This window comes from Equus caballus, chromosome 10, assembly GCF_041296265.1.
Source record: "Equus caballus isolate H_3958 breed thoroughbred chromosome 10, TB-T2T, whole genome shotgun sequence".
NCBI lineage: Eukaryota > Metazoa > Chordata > Mammalia > Perissodactyla > Equidae > Equus > Equus caballus.
In genome coordinates, this window is record NC_091693.1 from 59,198,260 (window position 1) to 59,226,009 (window position 27,750).

The following is a 27,750-nucleotide window of genomic DNA, read 5'->3' on the forward strand; positions in this document are numbered from 1 at the left end:
TTCTGTTCTGGCCCTGGGAGACTCAGTCATGGAGCTGATCAGGAACTGTCGCGTCTCTCTACTGACCTTCCCACCATTCTTGACCCTCATTCTTGACACTGTGAAAATCTGATCAGCCTCCTGAAATGAACATTTAAAACACTAAGCTACAGAGATACATGCCTAATACATGATGCATTTTATTGATTGCCATGCTCAATCTTGACCTCTTTACTTTCAAAAATGTTTTTACATAGAACACATAAAATGTACTAACAAAATTTCCTCGCCAACAGAATACAGGTTAATATGACTATGCTTATCCTTCAAGATCCATGGAGAAGATAACTATGCCTACAACGAGGATTTGGATAAACTAACATTAAGGACCAGTAATACTATTTTTTTTTTGGTGAGGAGGACTGGCCCTGAACTAACATCTGTTGCCAATCTTCCTCTTTTTGCTTGAAGAAGATTGTCGCAGAGCCAACATCTGTGCCCATCGTCCTCTATTTTGCATGTGGGACACCTGCCACAGCACGGCTTGATGAGCAGTGTGGAGGTCCACGCCTGGAATCCAAACCAGCGAACCCCAGGTTACCAAAGCGAAGCGAACGAACTTAACCACTAAGCCACTGGGCCAGCCCCAAGTAATACTATTTACATTACTTTGTTCCTAAAGCTAAGCTTTATTATTAAAATAATCTTGAAAGGAGAATAAAATTGTAAAAGGTATGGAAAAATATTGAATGTAAATCTAAAAGGAAAAAAATACTTCAAAATAACAACAAAAAATCTCTGCCACTTGTAAGACATTGTCAGCATCAGAGGTGGTAAAGAAAATAGAAAACTTTTAGTTGGATTCTCAATACTTCATTTATTTATTGAACAATCTGCTGTATCCCTTGTACCATATGAGGCACTGGGATACAAAGATGCTGTGATTCCTGGAATCCCTGTATCATCAAGGCACTCACAGCCCGTCAGGAAGGGAACAGAAGTAAATAATTATCAAATATTGAGACAGTATTCTAAAAAAGTACGTAAGAGATGACAGTCTAATGGAATAATCTCTACTAAGATTAGAATGGAATAATAGAAGACACAAATAAAGCTTAAGTCATTTCTTCAGAGATGAGAAAGCATTTCACCAGTTGAACACAATAGGGAAATTTATTTTTTAACACACAAACGACAGAAAAAAATAGCACTGTTCAGGAAATGAAGAGAGTAAACACTGCATATATTAGGAGTAAAGGTTTCATGTGATAGAACAGCAAGGAGATGAAAGGGTAAACTGTTTCCATTCATAAAGGAGCTTTTCTTATGTCCATTCTAAGGAATCTGGTCTAAAGAGTAAGCTGGGAATAAAAATGAGCTTTGTTTTTTACAAAGATCAGTCTAGTGACAGCGAAGAAGTTGAATAAGAAAGGAAGGCTGAGGCAAGGGGCTACTGCAGTAGTGCAGACATGAGATGGTAAAAGCCTAAACTAGGGTGATGGCAAATACATAGAGGGAGGGAGTTCAAGAATAGCTAAAACGTACACTTGACAGGACATGACCTCTGACTTCAAGGAAAGGAAAGAATCTAGGATTTCCACCATGTTTTCTATTTCAGAATTTGGGTCTAGGCCTACCTTCACCTGGGATTCACTAACCTTCATGGGCCCTGTTTCTTCACATACAAAATGAATGGATTAGACAAGATGTTCCCTGATGTCCCCCCAGCTTAAAATACCTATTACTCTGACTAGTCAATACACATGGTCTTAAACAAGTACCTCATACTATTATATTACAATCAATTGAAATGTAAGTGATTGCTCTTTTTTCTTTATTCTCTTGCTCTACCTTTTCAATACAATTACACCAAAATTACCTGTGCTAAAAGAATGGTATAAGAGAAATCACAAAGACATTTCTCCTGTGAGACTAATTTTTTCAAAGCTGCTAGTTTTAATTACATTTCCAGTCAGGAGTATTTTCATTCAGAAAGAGTGGCCGACTACTGGCCTGGCCAACTATTAGTTTCACTAAAGCTAATAGTTATTCAACTTAAACACAGTATTACAAAGTAGGTATAACAAAGCACTTGCCTAAATCCAACCTTAAGATTTTATCTATCATGAAAATATTCTTTTGAGACATTACATCTCAAAATAATCAATCCTTACACACATCAACAGATTAGTCCCTGAGTATGAATCAGATATTTTGCCAATAGGCAAAACTCCTAGGATTATTTTTAATGACTGGTGTTTCAAACAATGATTTTTGACTTGTCAAAGATATTCGGGGAAGTAGTCTAAAGGATAATTTATTTTTTAAAAATCTTAATTTCTACATCACTTACATAAAGAAACAACTTAGCCATGGTACTAAATAAGTTTAATATTTTATTACTGTTTTTGCTAGGTATTCTAAGGCATTTTTAAAATGGAAGAGGAAGGAAACTCTCTACCGTTTTTGAAAAGCACTTTAGTCAGACCACCCCCCTGGTGGCCCTAACACCTTAGAAATAAAGACAGTGAAGCCCGTAAGGGTTAGGATCCTAGTCAAGGTGATCTGCACTGGAGACACTGCATTTTTGCTACCATTTTCCAAAGTATCTAACTGCCTCTACATTCTTAAAATATAAAGTGTGATTCTATGCCAAATGCTATCACAAATCTCACCAAAGTGTGCTCTGTTTCCCGTAGGCTTAAGCAAACTCAACTCTGACTAAAGCTCTTGAACTTCAGAAGATCATCTAACTATAGAAACGTATATGACATTTATTTTGTATTCTCACAACTTAAAACAGCGAGGACATTCAATATTATACTATACTACGAAACAATGATAATTAAAGGATAATCAAAGTCAAAATACTTAAAAAATAAATTTAAAAATTTGATGATCATAAATCAGAAGTCTTCAAGTATATGAGATAGAACACCCTCCAAAGTTAGTGTAGGGAAGAAAATTGCTGACCAGCATATGGAAAAGTATAGATCTACATTTTCACTCTACCAAGAAATCACCTGAGAAAGCTTTTTCATTTATTTATCAAGTAAACCTTCATTAAGACCCTAAAATATGCCAAGCACCATACTAAGCACTGGGGATGGAGACAGAACAAGAAAAATAAGATCCTATTCTCATTAAACTTACATCCTAGTAGCAAAACACAAGCAATAAACAAACAAGCAAAATATCAGATAACAATAAATGTTGTGGAGAAAATGTTACAGAGGGTTATAAGATAAAGATTGATTGGGTAACAACTTGAGATTGGATGGTCAGCGAAGGCCTCATTAAGGAAGTAATTTTTTAGCTGAGTTCAGCATAACAAGAAAGGATCTACCCACTCTAAGATTAGACAGACAAACATTTTCAGCACAGGGATGAGCATGTACAAAGACCCCCAAAACAGGCAGCAAGTTAGCAGGTTTGAGGAAGCGAGAAAAGTCCATGTGTCTGAAACAAAGTTAGCGAGGGCAACCATGACTTGTGGCCAGAAAGAAAGGTGGAGGCCAGATCACACAGAGCCAGGGCATGAGTTTGAACTTTTTGGAGGCAGAAAACCTGAATTTGGAAAATTTAGAACTATAGTAGTATTAACTATGCGTTTTAGTTATAAGAGTCTAGAATGAGATGATGAATTTCAATGAACAAACTCAGATGTACTACCAAATAGTCATTTGATTTGTTTTGTTTTCAACCTTGGGAAAGTAACCTGTGTTAAGCACATAGTCTTACAATCTCTAATTTCTTTCAAATATAATTAACTGATGAGAATGTTAGTGTGTGACAAGAAATAAAGCAAAGTTCAGCTTTAGTGCTGTCCCTCACTATGTGCTACGTGGGCATCTATAAGAGATTATGCCTTTTAAGGTTCCTCCAAGTTACACTAAATTTTTAATTTATCTGACCCTTATTTCAATCAAGACTGGTTTTCAAACTCTAAATTCCTATAAATCCCTCATGTTTCACTGTATTATAATTACTACTTTCCTTCTACCTCCCTGAATCTATCCTACGCTCCTTGATAGATAAAACGTTCATAATTATGAATACTTGCCAGGAAATGTTAGCCTCTCACTATATAATATATAGTTTAAAAGAAAACTACTTTTGAACCTTAGTGGTTCTTTAAAAAAACACAAAACAAAACTATACCTATTTGCTTTGCAGCCTGCAATATATCTTTTAAGTCTTCATTTACACTTTGCATTTCACTTGTCTCCAGTTTTTCATTCAAAAATTTTACTATCTTCTTCCACGTCAGGTCCAAACCTACAATTTGTTCATGAAGTTTAGACCGCTTCATCTGAAACAGCATAATAAAGAGACATATTGGTTAAAGGTTTTCTCAAATCCATTACTTATTGCATCTATTTTACATCCCATTATACAGCTTGGCACTACCCACAAGAATTCAAAATTGTATCTATTCACATCCAAATTTACAGCTCCCAGAAGGAGCTTTATTTAATGTGATTTAAAAGAATCTTATTTGTTTAAAAGATGTTTAATAAAAGTTTCCTTTTTCTTTTATCATTTTAATCACAATGAATACTCATCATGAAATTATTTTCATACAGCAAAGTAAAAAGCATAAAGTCCAACATCTAGATAATAACAATTGGTAACATCCCATGTACATCTTTTACACTTTTCTGCTTGTTTTTAACATAGCTTAGACCATATTGTATACAAGACCTTTATGCGATACTTTTTGATGAAAGGCATTTAAAGAAAATTAGATTCCTATGATGGGTTCACTATATTCAAATCAGCATTGCTTTCCTAATTATGATCCTAGAACAGGTTAGGCATCTAAGAGCTCTTATCTATCCACACTCTTTTCTTTCTTTTCCTCATTCTCAAGAACTGACCACAGAAAGCAATAAAAATTTTACTTTACACCACTGGCCTTGATCCATAGATTAAACTTCACGAAGCCTTCTGACCAAATGAAAAAGTAGTAGGTCAGATAAAAACTAATTTTACTCTTGGTTGTACTGATGATGCTGCATAATTCACTATTACTTCCCTGCCTCAGTTCTAACTTTTTTTTTTTTAAAGACTGGCACCTGAGCTAACATCTGTTGCCAATCTTTTTTTTCCCTTCTCCCCAAAGCCCCCCAGTACATAGTTGTATTTGCTGGTTGTAGGTCCTTCTAGTTGTGCTATGTGGGACGCTGCCTCGGCATGGCTTGAGGAGTGGTGCTAGGTCCACACCGAGGATCCGAACCAGTGAAATCCTCGGCTGTGGAAGTTGGGGTGCATGAACTTTTAATCAGTCAGCCAAGGGGCCAGCCCCCTCAGTTCTAATTTAAAACGGAGCTAATTAATCAAGATTTAGGGGGAGGAAAATGGGCAAATGTAGATATGAAATAAGACTGGCGACAAGTTGAATTAAATTGTTACAATGGGTCATAGGTACATAAAGGATCATCTTACTTTTCCCTCTGTTCTGTATATGTTGAAAATTTCCCAAGATAAAAAGCTGTATTAAAATGAGACTCGTTATATCTGCCACTTTCTTTCCTCAGGAAAAAAAGTTTAAAAGCCTACAAGAATGAATGAAATGAAATGAAATGGGAAAAGCATGTAGTCCTTACTCCCTTTCAAATTTTAAAATCTTCAGTTGTATCTCTAACATAAAATAACCTGTAAAGGACCTTAGTAGAGGAAATGTAGTAATTCAAGTTTAAGATACAATATTAATTAATTGTATAGATACATCCTTATCTTAATTGCTATGGAAAATGCAAAAGAGCTCCCATTGTAAAAAAGGTTAACTGTTTCATGTGTAGCAAAATTCTCTATCACTGTTAGAGGAAAAATCTATCTAAAGACTACTTCAAATCTTTTCTTCCTAGTAAGTGAAGCTATTAATTGTAAAATTGCATAAGGACTTCAAGCAATAAAATTCCAACCTACTAGGAAATGATGATAATATCCTACGATAGAGTCAAATAAGGAGTCAGTAAAGTGACTGCTGTTTTTTAAAAAACAGCATAGGGCCAGTTCCTTCATATATTATATTATACGGGTCATTCCTTCATATACACAGTTCATATACCTTCAAGCCTATAAAGTCCAGAACCAATTATAAGGACCAGAGAGATGTCAATTATGAGACCAGCCACTGAATTTAAGAGATTAATATTCATATTTCCCATATTATGGTACAGACGCTGTTTCTGGATTTGATAAAATTTTTACCAAAGACCTAAAAACTTAAATGATCCAGAGGCAAATTCTTGGATTAAATTACAAAAATACCTGTGGTAGGAACCTTAGCAAAAGAAAAATTAAAGAATTCAATATCATAATTCTGATTATTCTCTTTGACAATACAGTCATAAGTGCTTAAGATAAGTATTCCCATAGGAAACATCAGTATACCCATACCCCTTCTCAGTATAACACCAAACAAGATAAGACTTACTATTTTAAGCACACAGAATAGAGAAAAAGAATGTCAAATGTCTGCCTATATTCTATATTTACAATGGTTTTCATCTAAAAAAATTTACCTTTAAGTCAGCCACTTCTTCATTATAATTATCTTGTTTGGTGACATTTGAAAAGGAGCGCAGGGCTCCAGTGAGACGAGGTAGAGCCATCTATTATTCAATCAGTGATCCATACAATGAGAAACCTGAAACTGAAACAAAACAAGATGATATTTATCGTTGGGAGGAGGGGAGAGAGGTAATCAAACTCAACAAATTGACCTACACAAGAGAAAAAAGAAACCAACTAACTAAAATGCAATTGCTACCACTGTTGAAAAATTCTCCTGACACACTTTCTACCCATTAAGTTTTTTTTATAATGCACTGGCTATGGTTGGAGAAAGGAAAAGGAAACAAACAAAAAACACTTGTTTGTGGGTACTACTGTAATATTCCTTCAAAATGCGTTCTACAGACTCCCAAGTACAGGCTTCAAATACTGTAGTACTACTGCCACTAACATTGAGAGAGACGAAAGCACTTGCCCATCCTTTCCCTAATTTTGTTTTATGTTCACTGATTTCATCTCACACAATATTATCCCTTGCTTTCAGAGTCTCACGGCTTATTCTCTTCTTGAAATATAAGCATGTTTCCATTCAGAGGCATTTGCGTTAGTGCTTCCCTCTGCTTGGAACACTCTTCCTAAAGTTCCTGTAGCTAGCTCTTTGACACACAGGAATGTAAAAACCATTCTTGGGCTCGGGGTGACCAAACTAGTTTGCTGACCCCTGATATAGGTCATATTTTCTGACCAAAATAAAATTACATTAAAAATCAGAAACAAAAAACATAGATGACTACATTGCAGATCAATTAGGAAATAGTATGAAAAAGCAGTTGGATTCTCTACATCAAACTGAAGAATCTTATTCAGAAAAGTAAAATGATCCAATTTGCAAATGAATGCCCTAGAAGCTGACTTTAAACTACCCATTGGGAATGAATTTAGGAGAGCAATTCTGGAAACGAGATGACTCAGGGAATCACATCTGGATTTTTCTAAGACTGGATAATATACTTCTTGGAGCATTTGGAAGAAAAAAGGAAGCAGGAGTTAGTGGACAGCACAGAGCAGAGATCCTCAAACTTTAGTATGCATCAAAGTCACCTGGAAGGCTTCTCAAATTGCTGAGCCCCAAGACCCTACTATTCACCCTCAATTTTCTGATTCAGCAGATCAGATGGCACTGACATGGGGCATAAGAATTTTACTTTTCCAACAAGTTCTCAAGTGATGCAGCTGGTCATACTTTAAGAACCACCGTCTTAGAGGCAGTATCATTTATTCTTAAGTCACCATACAATTTTGTCTCAAATCAACAGTGACCAAGGAGTTCCCATCTATTAAGATTTCAGAGGCCAAAGTTTAGGTGCACAATCTGCTTCCTAGCAGCTTTTCTCAATCAGGGTCTGTGAGAGAATAAAGTCTTACTGAAAGTGAGTTGAAAGACTTTTTAGTCAAGTCTCGCAAGATGGAAGACAGTTAATATCACCCACAGAGGAGAACTAAGGGATACAACAATGCCTTAGGGCACTGGGGTTTAAACTGTCTACCTAAACTGAGACTGCAAAGACAGGCATTCTACTGATGATGACTGACATTAAAAGTCTTTAAAGAAAGGTCTTGACACTAAACTAAACAGATTCTGCCTTAGAACCTACCTTTTACCACACAAGTTAGTGCTTTCAAAAGGTTACATCAGAACAAGAGACTTATGATACACAGAAGGGTCTGCCTCAGGCATGGTCTTATGAACATAAATGGGGTACTTGAGAACACTACTTCCATAATTTTCACATATCTCACAGGAATCTCCTGAATCCCCCATCCCTCTCTAAAAAACACAAGGAGTAAGACTTCACTGATTTTTGTTCTAATTCACCACAAACCTAACAAATCCTAACAAAACAAGAAATAAACCTAACCTCTAAGAAGAGATCTAATAGTAGGGCCAGGTAATGATCTCACTGAGGCCAGTCTCATTGTTACACTAACAGGAAACTTTAAAGCTCCCTGAGTTCCCATCAAAATTATCAGCATTGGGGCCCACCCCGTGGCATAGTGGTTGGTTTCTACATACTCAGCTTTGGAGGCCTGGGTTTGGGGATTCAGATCCCAGGCGCAGACCTATTCCACTTATTGGCCACGCTGTGGCAGCATCCCACATACAAAATAGAGGAAGACTGACACTAATGTTAGCTCAGGGCGAATCTTCCTCAGTAAAATAATAATAATAATAATCAGCACGAATTATACTTGTCAAGAGAAGTAAATCATATTACTGGTTTTCTAATTTGGTTTCATCTGTTGTCTTCCTCAGGTTGAACAATCAACACTAAAAATGTAACAGCTCATTTGCTCATGATCATCTATAAATCATTTATTCACAAATATTTGAGTTTCTCCTATCTAGCCAGGAACTGTGCTAGGTACTGGGTATAAATAAGTTTTAAGAACTCTGTTCTTCAAAACTCATTGTAATTGTACCAGTAAAAAGATTAGCAACATTTATTTATTTATTTATCTATTTATTTTAGGAAGATTAGCCATAAGCTAACATCTGCCACCAATCCTCCTCTTTTTGCTGAAGAAGACCAGCCCTGAGCTAACATCTGTACCTGCCTTCCTCTACTTTATATGTGGAATGCCTGCCACAGCATGGCTTGACAAACGGTGTGTAGGTCCATACTTGGGATCTGAACTGGCAAACCCCGGACCACCAAAGCGGAGCATGTGAACTTAACTGGCGGACCAGCAGGCTGGCCCCCAAGATTACCAACATTTAAAGGTATCTGAAATGTATAGAAGTCAAATTGAGAAGACCCGGAGAGAAGGAGAAGCATGGAGGGATGGATGAGTGGAAGTGCAGATGTCTATGACATGGTGAAGCAGAAGGTGAATGGGGAGAGAAAACATGGTAAAGGGAGTTCCACCAAGACGACTCCTGTTTTCTTTAAGATCTGCTGAAACTGTTTAAAAGATGATGAGATGGAATTTTTGATGACAGAGGCAAAAGTTTGACCTCACTACCAACAACAGAGAGGAAACTAATTAACAAACCATAAAAGAATGTTTTGGGTAGCAATGAATGCTCCACTTATCCTGGAAACCATGAATTTAGAGTGGCAACAATCTGGCAAAGGAACAAAAGTTGGTATGACCTAGGGTTATGGCTTATAACACAGGGACAATCGGAGGACAGTGGGGCCTAAATGATGAGAGGGATTAAGTACTGGATTTGAGGTGCACATAAAAGGAAAAGATGATCAACTAGGAGGTCTTAAAGACATGTTATAATGTTCACAGTCAAAATTCCTGATTTCTAAGACTACGGTGAATACCCATTAAGATAAACTGGCCTACACTGCAATTGTTACCTCAGTAGTTTTTATTCCACATTTAGTATGGTCTACTAAATGACAAAAGTATAATGAAAAATTCCTTTAATAGGAAATATTAACACCTCAGAACAAATATAATTTCTAAGAGTGAAACCCTAAAAGCCTATTTTTTATTGGCCAGAAGTACCCATCTGTGACTATCTGAATGAATCTTTAGAGTGTTGATTAGATATAAGTACAGATAAAAAGAAAAGGTCTTGAATAAGTTAATTGCCCTTTTTAACATTCAAATAGGAAAGAAAAAAATCTGAGAAGAGTGTATTTCCCTTTGTGAAATTATATTAGCCAATAATCAATAATCTAGTGGGCTAGAATTCTAATACATATTATTCCGAAAATTGGTAAGATTTATTCTTCATATTCCACACCTATGTTTCTGAACTCTAAAAAAGGTCTGACTACTTGACAGTAATGTCAGGAAAATATAGTTAATGTATTTTTCACTATGAACAAATAACAGAATCTCCAGAACAGCCAAACTATATTTCCTAATGAGTATAAAGTCAGCAATTAGTTGCTGACAAGCATGGATACTAGAGAATTATTAGGGGGAAAAAAATGTCAAGTGATATAATGCAGGTAAAGGAAAAAAACACTGGAATAATGAAGTAGGTCATGAATGGACTAAAAACTAGAATTTGAGATTTCAATACTTAAGGGGCCAGCCCCGTAGCTGAGTGGTTACGTTTGTGTGCTCCGCTTCGGTGGCCTGGGGTTTCACAGGTTCGGATCCTAGGCGTGGACCTAGCACGGCTCATCAGGCTATGCTGAGGCAGCGTCTCAGATAGCACAGCCAGAAAGGCCTGCAACTAGAATATGTAACTATGTACTGGGGGGCTCTTTGGGGAGAAGAAGGAAAAGTGTTAGCTCAGGGCCAATCTTTAAAAAAGAAGATTTCAATACTTAAAATAGAACTATATGCCCACAACCCATATCTTGAAAAATAAACTAGAATATTTATATTTTACTTCACCTTTTAAAAAAATCGAGTTGTGATAGAGTTAACACTGTCAAGATCAGAATTCAGAAAGACATCAGCCTTAATAGACATTATACATATAATCCTCTATTATGCCATTTCAAAAAAAGGTGATTTTTCATGGTATATCCTAAAGAGAATTTTTACCTTTTATTCCTTCTTACATTGCATCTTACTGCCATCAACTGGTTAGTGCAGCAGAGTCACATCACAGGCACATTTAATTATTTGAATCAATCAAACACAATAAGCCAAATAAAAGCTGTAGACAGACAAAAACAGTAATACTGGAGATTCTGCCCACTATTTTACATACTGAACACTTGCTCCAGAGTGAATGGGGGATGAGCAACAAGAATATGATGCTCCCTTAGTCTGTTTCAATCACCACATGCATCTCAAACTGTGAGCATCTTGTTGCATTGCACGACTCCAATGTTTAAAACTATGCTCCCTTTTTTAAAAAAATACACAACATGGCCATTCAACACAAGCCAACTTTTTCACCTGGTTCATCTGAGGAAACCGTGATATCTTCCAAGTCTGGAGGAAAAACACAGCTATGTACAACATATTGAGAAACAATATGTTGTGACAACCTAGTGTCCAAATAAGGGATTTTCGAGGGTAATTTTAACTATTCATAATTTCCACCCAACAAGTTCACTTTAGATTCTAACTCATTCTTAAGCAAGAAGCAACTGCTCTTGAATAGTTTCCAACCAAATTAGGAAAGAGACTTGGAGCACAGAGAACAGAGAAAGCAAGGGAAAGATCATTAAATACATACAAACACACTTTTTAGATAAACCCAAATATATAGTCATACGTCACTTAACAATGGGGCTATGTTGTGAGAAATGGTCGCGAGGGGAGGAGACCTAGACAGGCTCATAACTATAAACTGAATAGTCTTTATAATCACAGAAGACCCCCATAGTTACATTAATTTTCCTTGTAACAAAGGATAAGAAAAATTTTTCTTTAAAAATGCCCTCAGGAAAACAAGTGGCTAGAATAACATATCGGCACCAGATGAGAACAAGCACAGTCAGAAAGAACACCCCACAAGGATCAAACAAGCCCGCATATTACTGAGCAGTCATATTTTAATTCTCCCACACTGGCCTAGTGAAAGAGGTCCCGGTCCAGATTACTTGAGAAAGGCAAAATTCTCATTCCACACTAATCTATGGGCCTCTGGAAGACAGATCCAAGGAATTTATACCTGCCCCTTAATAAACCCTGAAAAGATTAATTTGAATTGAAACCGTGACTACCTCCTCCTCTCAAGAGGCACCCTCAGACACCAAACCAAAACTCTAGTGACGCTCTGGAACCAGCCTTAGCTGTTCAAAGAGAAAGGGTTTTCCTGACCTTACACTTGTTCCTCTATCACAATTATATGGAGCACCATTACCCGAACATGAGCTCTGCAACTGGTGACCTTTCAGAAATCTGATTCAAGTGTTTACACCCAAATGACTAGGATTATACACTCCAAAGCCAAAAACTATCTATCAAAGGACATGATGGCCTTAATCTTTACTTATTGTTTTGTGCACAGTAGAGGAAATTCTTAAATAGCCCTAACACTGACACTATGTAAAAGATGATGGCATATACTTGGCAATACGGGATGAAATCACTACCCTTCTCTCTCAAGTAGAGAAAAATCAGACGCTAAAATCAGGACTCAAATGAATTTTACATGGTAAACAAGAAATGTAAAAACACAAAAGTGAATTACTAACTCACTGGGACTGTGAATTAGAACAAATATATAGAAATAAGAATTCTATTGTGCTACTATATTGTATTTAACACATGCTTTACTTAATCCTTCTGAAAAAATGTACGGACATGACCATCATTTAACATTCTGGTCTGAACTGTTTGCTTCAATACTTATGAGAAAAAACTTAATTACTTATAAAAACAGGGTACTCTTGCCCTTTATATCTGTCAGAAACGCAGCCTGCCAAATACAGCTCACCGGGACGTCTTCTGTGCCTTGCTCTGAGCTGAACTGTCTGCCCTCTCACACTCCATCCTCTGCTATCCACAGCTTCCTCAACCGAAGAGCTGTTTGAAAGGGTCAGGCCCAGATTTCTCCCTCTTCCTTTAGTCTAACTTCTAAGCCATTTTCCTTAGAAACAAACTATACCTATTCCAACTGAGGAAAACAACAGGTTTCATCAATGACACCTCCCACCTTTTTTAAAATTTAATTACTGAAAAGAAATATCATGCTTCGAAAAGCACCATATTAGGAAGATATTTTAAAATTTCACTTTCTCTTGTGCTTTGAAAATTACAGCATTTGATTTTATCAATTTTTTAAATAGTAATGTCATTTCTCTAAAGATCGCTGGTTAATTTTTACTGTGAAGATATTAGGAAAATCAATTTTTGTTGACATTTTAATAAAAATGACATCTGCATAGGCTGAACAATATTTTTCGATGTTTAATAAAAATTTCCATGTAAGCATAGACCATAAAATAACTGATCACTAAGTACTGGATGTTCCTTTCTGATCTTAAAGGCAAAAAACTATCTGTATTGCGTAATGTCAATAAGTTACCAAATTTAAGCATTCCTTTTCATATGAGTGACTTCTACTTGAAGACACTTTCACCCTACTTCAAGTCTTCTCTTCACCACACTAATCAGTTCCACTTCTTTCCATCAACTCCCTCATTATGCCTTAGTTTACATCCTGTCACACAGAAGTATGTAGAAATATGCATGATAACTATACACACCAGCTTCAAAGTAGTGGAATGAAGGGGAGGGGAGAAAAAGTGACAAAAAGAAAAACAAATTTAGCAGTATTTTTTAGAAGAGAAACACCTGAAGCAAATAAGGTAAAAATTAATACTAATTAAATCTGCATCACGAGTTCATCAGTGTTTGTTACATTATTTCCCGAAATTCCCCATATTATTGAATTATTCCATTATTAAAAGTTTTAAATAAACACAGGAGGCTAATAAGAGATGGTAAGTTGTGAAAGCATCAAAATGAGTGTCTGGTAAATTGCAGGATCTGAAAATTCTCAGGCTTATGACAGACTGAACATCTGAACACTGAACATCTGGGTGCTCTTTTAATATTTCCACCCATAAGGTGCTTCAATTCCATTTAACCCAAATCAATTCTTCCATTTCATTGGCAATTCTGCCCATCGAGAGTCCATTCTCTACACTCCTTAGCATAAAAGAAGGAAGCAGATTAAGTAAACTCATTTTCTCTTTTTTAACATGCTAGCACTTGCCTCTAGAAACAGACTGATGAATATAACTTAAAAATTGTTCTTGCGAACCCTAACGTTTCTTCAAGGATATGCTCCCAGTTCTTACAAATTCTCTTTTCTTTTATTTGTCCTTGGTTTGTATACTCTCTTTCCATGTTCAATTTCATATTCTTTTAAAATATCCAGGCACAGCAACATCAGTTACTTGAGATACCTCCCTCTTCTTGATCATCAGTTAGGTGTGACTACACCATCAGGATTACATTTTCAAGAGACCCAAATTCTGACAGTTTACCTTTTGTTTATATTCTTAGACTAAGAATCATCCAAACCTTTCCTCTAAATTACAGTTGCTAGATTTAGCCAATAAAAATTTAGAATGCAGAGTTAAATTTGAATTTCAGGTAAACAACAAGTAATTTTCTTAGTATAAGTATGTCCCACGCAAGTATGTCCCAAATATTGTATGAGGCCTATTATACTAAGAAATTATTTGTTGTTTACCTGAAGTTCAAATTCAACTCTGCATTCTGTATTTTAATTGGCAACCCTACTCTGAATATTTAAAAATCTGACTTCACTCTTCAGCAAATTTTGTATTTTCTTAAGCTAAGGGTAACAGTTCCTAAGAGGTCTTCAAATTTTTGAAATAGCTACCAACTTTTTAAAAATTTAAATGGGATAAATGAACACAAAGTAAAAGATGAGAAATGTCCATAGTGGTGACACACCTTAAGAGACAATTTGTAAGGGCAGCTGCAAAGACTTGAGAAACACAGGTCCACCAAGGTGAGAAAGGAAACTTCAAGATGGTGCTTTAACCAAGGAAGGCTGAAACCTAATCAATTCTCAGAACCATCTGAAAATGCAGGTGTTAACCAAAATGTTCTTTATCCTGGGGCCGGCGGGGTGGCGCAGCGGTTGAGTTTCCACCTTCTACTTCAGCGGCCCAGGGTTCGCCAGTTCGGATTCCGGGTGCGGACATGGCAGCGCTTGGCAAGCCATGCTGTGGTAGGCTCCCACATATAAAGGAGAGGAAGATGGGCACGGATGTTAGCTCAGGGCCAGTCTTCCTCGACAAAAAGAGGAGGATTGGCAGCAGATGTTAGCTTAGGGATAATCTTCCTCAAAAAAAAAAAATCAAAAAAAAAAAATGTTCTTTATCCTACTTTTTATCAGCACTGATAAAAAAATATACTGCATCTGGTGAACTTTTATTCATTCATTGATTAATTCTTTCAAGAAAAATTTATTCAGTGGGGAGACAGTGATAAGAGTTGCTGGAGTAATATTTTCTCTATTGGATCATTTCCAAAGCCTAACAATATGCCGTAGCAGTTCCCACATTTAAAAACCTCTGCTGACTCCACAGCCCTCTTCAACTAACACCCCACTTTTCTGCTCCCTCCCTACCTACAGCGAAAACTCTCATGCAGTCAGGCTTCTACCTCCACTGTTCTACCAAAAGAGCTATTAAGGTCACAAACAACTTCAATATTGCCATCCTCAATGTTTCTTCTCAGTACTTGTTTGATCCCTGTCAGGAGTTTTTGACCCAGCCCTTCTAGATACAGTTGCTTCACTTGACTTCTAGAACACCAATATTTCTTGGTTTTTCTCCCACATAACTGGCACTTTCCTCTCTTGTTGGTTCCTCCTCATCCAACCAGCCTTTAAACATTGTTGTACCCCTGAGCTCAGCGCTTAGACCTTTTCTCTAGCTACACTCTTCCCCAGGGGATCCTATTCAGTCCCATGGCTTTAAGTATCATTTATATTCTGACAAACACCAAATTCTTATCTCCATCCTGCACATCTCATCTGTACCCCAGATTTGTGTACCCACTGCCTCTTCCACATCTCCACTTGGATGTCTAAGAGCTGGCACAAACTTAAAAATATCAAAATTGATCTCCCACTGCAAACCTCCTGCTGTGTGGTCCACCTCACTTTAGTAAGTCACAACTCCATTCCGCCTGTTGCCCAGGCCAGAAGACTTGGAGTTATGCTTTACTCCATTCAATTTATCAGCAAATTCTCCCAACTCTATCTTCAAAATATATCCAGAATCTGACCACTTATCATCTCTTCCCTGGATTATTGCAAGGGCTTTTCTAGTATCCCTGTTTTCACCTTCACTCCCTAACAATCTAGTTTACACATTAAACAAGAATGATTCTTTCTAAAACGAGTAACATTGTGGCTCTCCTCTGCTCAAAACCCTCCAAACGTTTCCCATATCTCTGAGTAACCTTCAAAAGCCCCAAGGAACCTGGCTTTCTCCTACTTTTTGACTCAATCTCCTGTAACTCTACTCCCTGCTCACTCTGGGGCATCCATATTAGCATTCCTTCCAGTGATATAACTACACCAAGCAGATCGCTCTGCATGAACATTCTTCCTCTAGATGCCACACAGGTAGCACCCCATTTCCTTCAGGTCTTTGCTCAAATGTCTCTTTACCAGAGAAGCCTTCTCTGACCACTCTTATCTAAAAAAGCACCCCCCTTCCTTGATCCTTCTCTTGCACCCAACCCACTTTACTTCATGGCACCTATCGCACAACATATGTTTTCCTTATTTGTTGTCAACTTCATCCAAGAGAATACAAGCGCCGTGAGGGTGGGAACTCTGCTTTGTTCACTGCAGTGTCCACAGCACCTAAAACACTGCCTGGGGCAAAGCAGGTTCTCACTTAGTATTCATATAATGGCTGGCTGGATGGATGACCAGAAGGATAAAGGGTGGTCAAAGTTGCCACAAAAAAGAGGCAGAAGCATTTACAGGTCTGGATTCCTATGCATTTATTTTTTTAATACTTATATCATCTTTATTTCAAGACCTCAAAAACATACTTTCACAGAAATTAGTTTATTTAATTTATTTCAGCCCTTAAGAAGATAAGATGCTTTACAAAATAGTAAGTTTACTCAAACACAAAAGAAATCAAAATCTAATGTCATTTATTCAACTCATGATGCCATTCTTCTCAAAGAACTTACATACGCAGAAATTTAATTCTAAAATTATCTAAGCATTTTCTAAATCTCAAGCTAACAAAGCTAAAGCAGAAAAGCAAAAGCAAGGGTAAAAGAAAAGTTGATAGTTGCTAGAAACCCTAGAGTAGGAGTGGACTCACAAGGAAAATCATAGAAGAATGTAGAACAGGTTTCACTCATTTAACTAATATTTCTACTACATACTGGACACCAGGCTGGGTAGACCATGGTAAGCAAAATCAATCTGGTACCTTCCCTCATGAAGCTCACAGTCTGATGGGGAAGACAAGCAAATTAAACAAGATACCTAATGCAAAATAAGACTGCTATAAAAGCGGGCAGTAAAGAGTGTTACTGTAACACAGAGCAAGTGCCTCTAGCCTAACAAGAAAGGAGGTCAGGAAGGAGAAGCAGCTTTCTAGTATTGAGACTTCAAAGATGAAGAGTTAGCCAGGCAAAGAGGGCAATACATTCCAGCTGAAGAGTGAGAACATTTCACATTCAAGGAACTGAAAAAGATGACTGGAGTGTGGTGGTCAAGGAGTAACGTGACAAGAGACGGAGCTGGAGAGAGAGGTAGGAATAAGTTACAAAGGACCTTATAAGTCATGTTGTTTAGAAATTATTCTAATAGTAAAAGAAATCTGCAAGAGAGTTTTTGACTTGAGCTGTGTTTACTAAGGATTAGTAAGACTGCAGTGAAGGCAGTGGACCACAGGAAGGCAAGACTGGAAGAGGAAAGATAACAGAAGGTTGTTGAAACAATCCAGAAGAAAGATGAAGAGAAGACGGGTTGCTGGATTGAAGTAATCGTAGTGATTTAGAGAAAAGTGGATGAATCCAAGTGATTAAGTCAAATCTACCTGGCTTATTCCAATTATCTGTAATTGTCATGGGAAGGGGATGAGGATCAAGGCTGACTTCCACATTTATAGATCAGGTTGATGGTACAATTCACTTAACTAGAGCAAAGAGGGTTTAGTGTTTTCTTTTTTGGGTGGGGGAGGGAGTAGGATTATCATGAGTTCAATCTTAAACAAGTCGAGTTTGAGATGTCTGTATGACATTCAAGTAGAAATGATTGGGAGGTACCAAATTCTCGGTGTGGAGTTCAGGAGAGAGGTCTGGTTTCAGGATACAAGAATCATTAGGAAATCCACAGGAAGAGTTAAAAATTACCCAAGGATCTGTGTGTAGACTAAGAAGAAAAGACAGCACAAGGGGAAGGAACACGAGCCCTTAAGGAATAAATAGGTGGAAAAGGTCTATAAAAGAGATTTTGAACAGAAGGAGGCAAAAAAAGGCCAAGGAAAAGCAGAAGTGTGGTGTCTCCTAAACCAAGGGAAGAGAGAGTTTTAAGAAAGAGGTACAGTCAACCACATCAATGCTGTCAAGAAAGGTGGTAAAATGTCCACTGGATTTAGAATTTCAGCAATGTTGTTCCAGTGTTCTGTTCCTAATAAACATAAACAGAAGAGCAGTGAAAAACTGGAGTTAAATCAGTCACTCTTCAAACTCCATTATCACTGATTCATTTTTTTTCCAAGCTGATGGCCAAAATCAGTGACAAGATACCAACTATTTCACTTTTCTAATGGGTGACAAAACCTCACTTTGCTAACTTCAGGCTGACCAGGAGAGCATTCACTGGCCATAGATTAGTATTTTTCCCCGCCTCAAGTGAATTCACTGAACACTCTCACAAAGCCAGCATCTTGACTATAATCTCCAAGAGTGCAGAAGTAGTGCATGTCTTGCTTTTCCCTGGTACCCTGCATGGTTCTTGGCCTGTGCCAAGAAACTCAATAAATATTTGTTCAATGATGTGTTCTTAGAGCATTCATCTGTGAAGCTTTCCAGAAGGGATTTTTAGGTTATTTTTTACTACCCCAACCCCCACAGTACACACAGTGCTAACATTTCTGCAAAGCTTCCTTCACTCCTTAAAGAATGCTCAGAAAGAATGTTTAGTGAACCTTCTTGGTGCTAAAGGAATAGGCATTACTTAAAGCAAGTCTCATTTTAGAAAAACGCATGCACCCTGGGAAAAGATGTATTGAAATTACTTTTGCAAATTGAACACCACCCTCATATTAATTTCTTCTTATATATCATTTATGTAGAATTTTATAATTAAGTTTCTTATTTCAAGATGAAGGCATATTTATTTCTATTTATAAATAAAAGCAGTTTTTAACATTTTTATATTGTTCCATCTGACTAGCATGCTTGGCATTCCATTCACTCTAAAATAAAGGATTTTTCCTAAAAAGATAAATTGTTTCATCAGTAAGCATGGATTACTTCTCTTGGAATGGAATATAAACTTTCCTCTGTCAAATTCATGTCATGTCTCTTAGCTACACACAAGTGAGTAACTTGCTAGTGACTGACTTAATTTCAAAAGACCTAGCAAGTCTTTGAAAATGCAGGAAAACATTAGCAACTGTCTCCTTTACTCCATAATCCTGAGATGAACTACCTTCCTTCTTTTGAAGTTCTGGTTTAAGAGAATAAATATTATCCAAAATTTAAGAGACTCTTGAATTCCTATGGTTTAATGTAGAAATGATCAACATGAAACAATATGAAGTGCTTGTATTGGAAAAACTGGGGAGGTGCTTGAAAATAGACATTTCCAGACACCAGCCCAAGAAAGTTTGATTCAGTAGTTTGACACTCTTTTGTTTAGTCATTAAATAAGTAGGTGTAAACTTTCTCTTCTTCAAATACAGTATTTTTTGGCAATTATCTCATTAAAACATATCCTGAGAATGCTTACTGTTACTTGTAAGTTTCTTACAGATTACTAGGTTTTTTAATTATGTATCTTCCCAAATTCCACCCTAATTTTCCGTGTCACTTCAAACCCTTAATAATGAACACAATTCCTAAGAAGTCTCTTTGAAGAGTGAATCACAGAGGTAAAGGAAGACTAGCCCAAAACTCCAAAACTGGGACAATAAATGGGAATCTATCTTAATTTATTTGTAAGAGTTAGTCTATTCAAAGAACAATGAGGAGAGGCAGAATCATATAGTAGGAAGAAGTAGAATAACAATAAAGAGAAATGAGTTCAGATGCCAATTTTTGTTTGTTGGAAGAAAATCAGTTAACTTCTTTATCAATTTTCTGATCAATAAAATAAAAAGGGATTACAAAGTGATTTTTTTATGTCCCTTTCAAGTCTAATACTCTGATTAAATCAGAATACTCAAACATGAACTAAATTGCATTAACTTTGAATTAAGAATTAGAGTTTCAAAAATAAGTTAAGATGACCTGGAAGACAGATTATCATAGCCAACGGATAGCAGAAAAATGACACTGAACACACAGTAGACATACTCACACATACTCATTCATCTACATGCAAAATAGAAGATTTAAGATGATATATGTTGAATGAATGAACATTTATATAGGGTCTGTCTACTATGTGCCAGGTATTATACTAGGCAAAAGATACAAGATAAAAGATCCAGTCCCTATTTTAAGTAACTTAACAGTATAATGTAGGAGATAGACACATAATGTCTGCCTTCTGATGGTTACTAAATACATATTAGATACCTTACTCTCTCCTCTTTGGTAATTATGCACTTTTTCTTTCCATAAATGTTTGAGCTTGCTAAAATTCTGACTTCAGGCAGATATCTTCTCAAAGTTGAAAAACTGTGCCACATTCTATCAAGATATATTTTGGGAGCCAGCCCCACATCTGAGTGGTTAAAGTTCAGCATGCTCCACTTCAGCAGCCTGGGTTTGCAGGTTTGGATCCTGGGCATGGACCTACTCCACCCATCAGCCATGCTGTGGAGGCAGCCCAACCCATATACAAAATAGAGGAAGATGGCACAAATGTTAGCACAAATCTTCCTCACCAAAAAAAAAGAAGACATATTTTGTACTGAAAGGCCTTAGCTAACTATCTCCCCAGGGGAAGTGCAATGGGGCAATAAATTTACTTCACTCAATAAGTACCAGACACGTTCCTGATGAACATGCTTTGTGCATAGAATTCTTATGAATTACAAGTTATTAACACACAGATCAATCAGACCAATGTAAAAACTAGAAACACAGTCTTTTTTTCAGGCAGAAACTGATTTCCAATTGTGAACTTTATATTTCAGCTAACTTTGCAGAAAGAAAAATTCACTCTTCTTAACTGGCAATACGCTGGCATGTATACTATCTTTTTGATCAAAGGCAAAATTAAGTCACGCTGTTCAAGGAAAATAATCTGCTCCTCTTTCAATGCCAGTTATGTATAAACATTGACAATAACTTATTCTTCCAAAAAGCCTTGCTTTGATCAACTTAGAGATCTACCGCATGAAGAGGAACCCTGGTCAAGAATCTCTATTAAAAGGATGCTGAACTATAGAAAGTGTCATAAGCACAGGCACTGTGTCTCTCTTAATTTCCTAGACTTAGCAGGGTGCCCGGCACATTTGAAGACATGAATGAATGAATGACAAAAGAAAACTGTTCAGAAGGGATCAAGAAGGCAAAGTCACGAAAAATTAATTCACTCAAATAAGATTATTTAGCCTACACTTAACTGGCATCTCTAAGGAGCATTTTTCCCATGCAAGACTATTATTATAACCATTATTAAAATAAAAGATTTATGACCAGGCGCATAATCCAAGGAGAATCAAAAGCTGAATTCTCAACTTCTGAAAACACTTTGAAATTCAGAAAATGATTTCAATCTATGAAACATGAAATCTGGTGACAGAGATATCAGCTATTCAATCTAACCTTACTTAGAAACAGAAAGACAGAAAATATGATTACTAGTTTGAGACGCACACGTGATACCATTCATATCAAACTTTTAGCTACTGCTAAAATTATGCTTCTTTTAAACCAAAAGATAGCAAAATACATGAACACACTGCATTGGATGAATAGGCTAATTTATAAGTCTATTTAAAACAACCGCCCATGTACCCACACCTCCCTGAGGCGCCGTACACACACATTTACTTATTTCAAAATGACATTCTAGACTCCTCGATTGCTAAATTCACCCACAAATCACCATGGTCAACTCCCTATCCAGTCTATCCACTTTTCAGTGTGGGAATAAAAAATACAATGAAGCAGACTTCTCTCCCAAAAGCTAGGTGAAAAAAACGAAAAACTTACCACAGCTTTGTAATGGGAACAAAACTAACGAAAACTACCCACACACAGGAAAGAAAAGCACCCCATCTGTCATCACGTTGTGGCCTAACCCTGGGCAAATTGTGCCTCGAGTTCATTTCTGATCCCTACCCCCACCGACAAATTCCAGGAATGGGTCGAGACTGTCGGAGACTGGGCAAGTCCTCAGGCCCGAAGAGGGATGACAGCTCCGGGCTTGCCTCCGGGGCCGAACAAGAATCGCCCTAGGGACGAGCCCGGTCATGTCACCCGCCCCGCAGGTCCCGCCTCCCGCCAGTCTCCCCGGGCCCGGCGCCCCTTCGCCTCTTCCCACCTCCACCTCCTCACCTCTCGGCCCGGCTCACGAGCTCCCCATCACACTCCGTCGGCTCCTGCCTCAGCGCCTCCCTCCCTTTCGCTTTTATTTTCACTTCCCACGCTGGGTCGGGAGCGGAGGGCAGGGCTGAGGATGCCAGCGGACAGCTGCGCCGCGCGCCCTCGTCCGCGCCCCACGCCAGCGCTTGCTGGGGTCACTACTAGTCCCAGGCACGGCGCCCAGAGACCGCCCGACCGCCAGACAGACCCACAGAGCCGGCGAGGAGGGAGGGGGCGGATCAGGCGCGGATGACACGTCACCGGCCGCCGCGGCGCCAACGTCGGCACGTCGGCTCCCTGAGGCCCCGCCCCCTCGCGTGCGCGCGCCGCCGCCCCGCCTCCTACCCGCGGAGCTCGGAGAAGGACCAGCCCCGCGGCGAGGGCGCGCGGTCGGACGGGCGCAGGTGCGAGTGCACGTGCTCCCGGGACTCCGTGATCGATGGACGCCCCAACCTGGCCGGGGGTGCCGCCTCCAGCTCACTATCTAGGGGTCTTTCCCTGCAGTTACTTGAGTGGACTGCATCTCGTCCCCGCCCTCCTCCATAAGGTGAAGACGGGGAGGAAGTAATTCCTATTAAAGGTAAAGGAGAGAGGAGCGGTGCGTATGTGTCTTGAAGCCTAGTAGAACTGTGTTTTATAGAGATGTAGCAAACACTGATCCAGTCATATGCTCCACTGGCCAAACCACATCTGCAGTACTGTGTTCAGTTCTAGACTGAGCACTTTAAGAAGACCTCAAAGAAGTTGGAATTATTTCAGAGAATGGCAAAATGATGAAGAAAAGTCAAAAGCATGACAAATGAAGAAGTACTGATTGAACTTGGAAGGATTCTCATAGAAGAGAGAAAGCTAGTGGGACTGTCTCCAAATATGTAAAGACTCATCATGTGACATAGATTGGTTTCATGTGGTCTCAAGATATGCAGTGTTGAGAGAAACAGATCTCAGATCCTAAAAAGAGATCGCCTTCTTGCACTAGCCAGAGAAGTTGTCTGCCTTAGGATGCATGGATGTCTGGACCACTGGATTTGTCTTTAAGTAAATTCTAAGGCTTACTAATGGAGACTAGGTGCAGGGGAGCCATGCATCAAGAGAAGAATTAGTTGATGGTTTTGTTAAAGTTATTTCCAACCCTGAGATTCAAAGAGTCCATGGTCCCAGCCTTAAAAGAATTTACAGGTTAGCTTATGAGACAAGACAAATGCATCAAAAGGTAAATAATGCAAGGAGGCCTTATGATAATGAGAGGTACTAACAGTAAGTGCTGGGGATTCACATGACAGATTGTTCTCATCACAGTTCCAGGGGCTTAAGGGAGAAGAAGGAAATTGAAAATAAACTGCCTAGAACTGCCCTGTCCAGTAGGGTAGCCACTAGCCAAATGTGTCTATTTACACTTGGAATGTGGCTAGTCCAAATTAAGACATTCAGTCAGTGTGAAATACACATCAGATTTTGAAGACTTAGTACAAAAAAAAAGACTAAAGTATCTTTATTCTTATATTGACTACATGTTGAAATAATATTTGGTATATGTTGGTCAATATATTAAAATTATCACTGTTTATTTTTACTTTTTTAATGTGGCTATTAGAAAATTTTAAATTACATAGGTGGCTTGCATCTTAGTTCTATTAGATAAACCTGGCCCAGAAGGAAATCTACTTCATTGAACTCTAAAAACTATCTTTGTCCTCTTTGTTGTCCCTGAGGGGGTTTCCAAAATGTTGATGGAAAGACAGTCTGAAGGCAAGATTCCTAATGAAGAGAAGGAAGGCTGTCCAGAAAGTATGCCATGAGCAAAGATAAGGAAACAAGACTGCAGATGCATTCTATGATAACGAGTAACCTGTTTGTCTATAATGGAATGTTCTTATTGGAAAATAGTGACAATAAATTTAAAATTAGATAGGAACTAGTCTGTAAGGAAACTCAATTTTGAACTTAAGGAATTTAGTACTGTAGGCAATCAGGATTTGGCAATTACAAAATGATGTTGTAAGAGTATCTTGGCAATATTGAGTAGGGTGGATTGAAATTAATGGGTGGTTGGGCAACCAATTAGAAATCATTGTACTTAAAACTATTACACCAAAAATGTTCAATAGGAGATTGATTTAAGTAAATTATAGCATATCCCTAAAGTGGAATACTTTATAGGCATTAAAAAGGTATGACATGAATCGGTATTGCTTTTTCATTTTGTTTTGTTTATGTTGAGGAATATTGGCCCTGAGCTAACATCTGTTGCCAATCTTCCCCTTTTTGCTTGAGGAAGATTATCCCTGAGCTAACATCTGTGCTGATCTTCCTCTATTTTGTATGTGGGATGCCACCACAGCATGGCTTGATGAGTGGTGTGTAGGTCCACACCCAGCATCTGATCCTGCAAAACCCCAGGCTGTGAAGCAGAGTGCAGGAACTTAACCACTACATCACCATGCTGGCTCCCTGTATTGCTTGACATGGGAATATATCAAGATGTACAGTTGAGCAAATAGTTTGCAAAACAACATATATACAATATGAAACCATATATGTAAAATTATTCGTGTTTATATAACTAGATCATTTGTCTAAGAATGCGTTAATTATCTCAAAGTTGTCTCAAAAACAAAATCTCAAGAAGTAAGTTTTCCCAACATATTTTCAGTGACTCAACAAAGTCATCCATGTTTTTGGCTCTTTTGAGCTCTATGCTACATCACTCTTAGCGTATTAGCCTTTCATTCTTGGCCTTGTCACCTCATGGGTTGTCAGGATGGGTTGATAAGCTCCAGATGCATTTCCAGCCCATCAGTCTCTTTGTATCTCTTTCAGTGTGTATGTCCGCTAGGTCTGCTCAGCTCACCAGTGTCCCACAGCCTCAGTTTCTAGGCCTTTTTGGTTTTACCTATTTTCAGTCTATTGTCCCCTCTTGTTCTTTCCTACATCAGCCTGAAACATTGTGTCTTAAAAATCCATCTTTACTAGACCCCAGAGCAGTTCCTTACCTGGAGCTTAACCTCTGGGGGATGCTAATTAATGAAAGACTCAATTATAAAATAAGCTTCCCTTACTTTTTTAGTAAGTGAAATTGAGAAGGAAAAAAATTTAGATCGTTACTATGACAGACACTATTGGTTGCCTGCCCAACCGCCATTTTTCTCCTCTTCCTTAATTAATAAAATGAATTTGTTAGGGTACCAAACAACTAAAGAAATGCAAGCTCCTCCCATTACCCTGGAAGTAATTCTATTTCCCTTTGTGTAAGAATGTTGTAGAAGTGGTCATGTGGCCAAGTGACAGTCAGCTAGGGAGGATTCTGCAATATGTTTTACCCTAATGGTAAATTATATGCTTATAAAATATAGAGAGTTATTCTTGGGTTACTGTTCAAGATGGTAGACTTGGCATACAATTTGCCTACTATTCTTTCCTAGACACAACTGAAATAAAAATGTAGAAATAGAAAAACCAAGTAATAAATAAAAGAGCTGCATGTGCTTAGGTGGGAGGGAGAATGGTAGGTGGAGGAAGGGAGAAAAGTAAATGAAATTTCAGCAATTTCCTGGAAAACAAAGCTAGTAGTAGTGGTTGGACTAGTAAAAACATCCAAAACCATTACCTGAAAAAACTGTAGTGAAGAAGCTACAGAGGAGTTGGTTGGGGGCATGACAGAGAGCAGGAGTATATGGGCTGAAAAATGGGGATAACACTCTAAATATGGTACGATTGAATCAATCACCACACGCATTTCCTCCTCTCATCCATACACACTGAGAGCAGGCAAAGACATCTGCCACCAGACAAAAACAGAAACCCAAAAAGACCCACATAGTCTTCTCTAAATTAATTGCATATGTAGTAGAAAGTAAGTGAAAGCTTCCAAACCATTCTCATTCTGGTATTCAGGACCAGCATCCAGAGAGTCAGCTACTTGCCTACTCATCCTAAAGTGATATTTGGCATTCCTGGACCTGTGCTACCCAAGCCAGCAACTTATTCACAATTCCTACATAGGAGAGAGAACTGGAGGAGCCTACTTCCTAAAAGCCAAGGAAAATCACATCAACGATCAGTTCTTTATATGTATGTGCATATATATATAAACATACAATGAAGACTCAACAGGCAAATCAGGAAAATCACCATTATGAAATAGAGAGGCAAAGAAAAACAGAAGAACTATGTCTAAAGGAAGCAGATATAATGTATGAAATAGAAGAGAATAGTTTTAAAAAGCAGTCCAACTTATAAACTCCAGTATTCATAATATATTATATCTGTAAGATACACACGAGGTGCTCTGAAAAAGTAGCAAACATAGAATAAAATAGAGTTCCTAGACACTAGAAACATGATTACTTACATTAAAAATTCAATGGAATTACTGGAGATAAAATCAAAGAAATCTAGGACATAGCATACAAAAAGTAAGAGAAAAGATAAGAGTCATGGAGAAACAATCCACCAGACTAACATTCAACTAGTAGCAGAGAAAGAGATTTTTCTTAAAAGTGAGAAAAAAAAATTTAATTATAAAAGGTTTTTTAAGAATGTAGAAGAAAATAAGTCTTTACACTGAGTAGACTATAGGGTACCAGAAAAAAGACTCATACTTGGAGACATTATCATATAATACAAAGAATAAAAACTAGGAATAATAATAGTGAATAAAAATAATAAATCCCCAAAGTTTCTAAACATAAAATACATATTATCAACAAATGAATAAAAATCAGACCTATCAGAGGCAGCCTGGTGGTGCAGCAAAATTGGTGGCTTTCTGCTTCAGCAGCCCAGGGTTCGCTGGTTCAGATCCCGGGTGCAGACCTATGCACTGCTTGTCAAGCCGTGCTGTGGTAGGCATCCCACATATAAAGTAGAGGAAGATGGGCACGAATATTAGTTCAGGGCCAGTCTTCCTCAGCAAAAAAGAGGAGGATTGGTGGCAGATGTTAGCACAGGGCTAATCTTCCTCAAAAAAAAAAAAAAAAAAAAACCTATGAGCAGCATGGGATACCAGAAGACAATGACAGAATATTTTCAAAGTTTTTAATAGTAGATATTTTTTAGTTTAGAATTCTATACTCATTCAAGTCA

At 37.8% G+C, this 27,750-nt stretch overlaps 1 protein-coding gene across 1 annotated transcript in view; it reads right to left on the bottom strand.

Annotated features, from left to right (window-relative positions):
* ASCC3 (activating signal cointegrator 1 complex subunit 3) overlaps positions 1-22,977 on the bottom strand; it is a 336,776-nt gene extending 313,799 nt beyond the window's left edge. The window contains exons 1-3 of the mRNA XM_001915668.6: positions 22,639-22,977; positions 6,510-6,640; positions 4,141-4,291 (exon numbers count right to left, since the gene is read on the bottom strand). Coding sequence (XP_001915703.3) covers positions 4,141-4,291; positions 6,510-6,599 — 241 coding nt within the window. The 5' untranslated portion in view covers positions 6,600-6,640; positions 22,639-22,977. The remainder of the gene's footprint in view (positions 1-4,140; positions 4,292-6,509; positions 6,641-22,638) is intronic.
* Between the last annotated feature and the right edge of the window lie 4,773 nt (positions 22,978-27,750).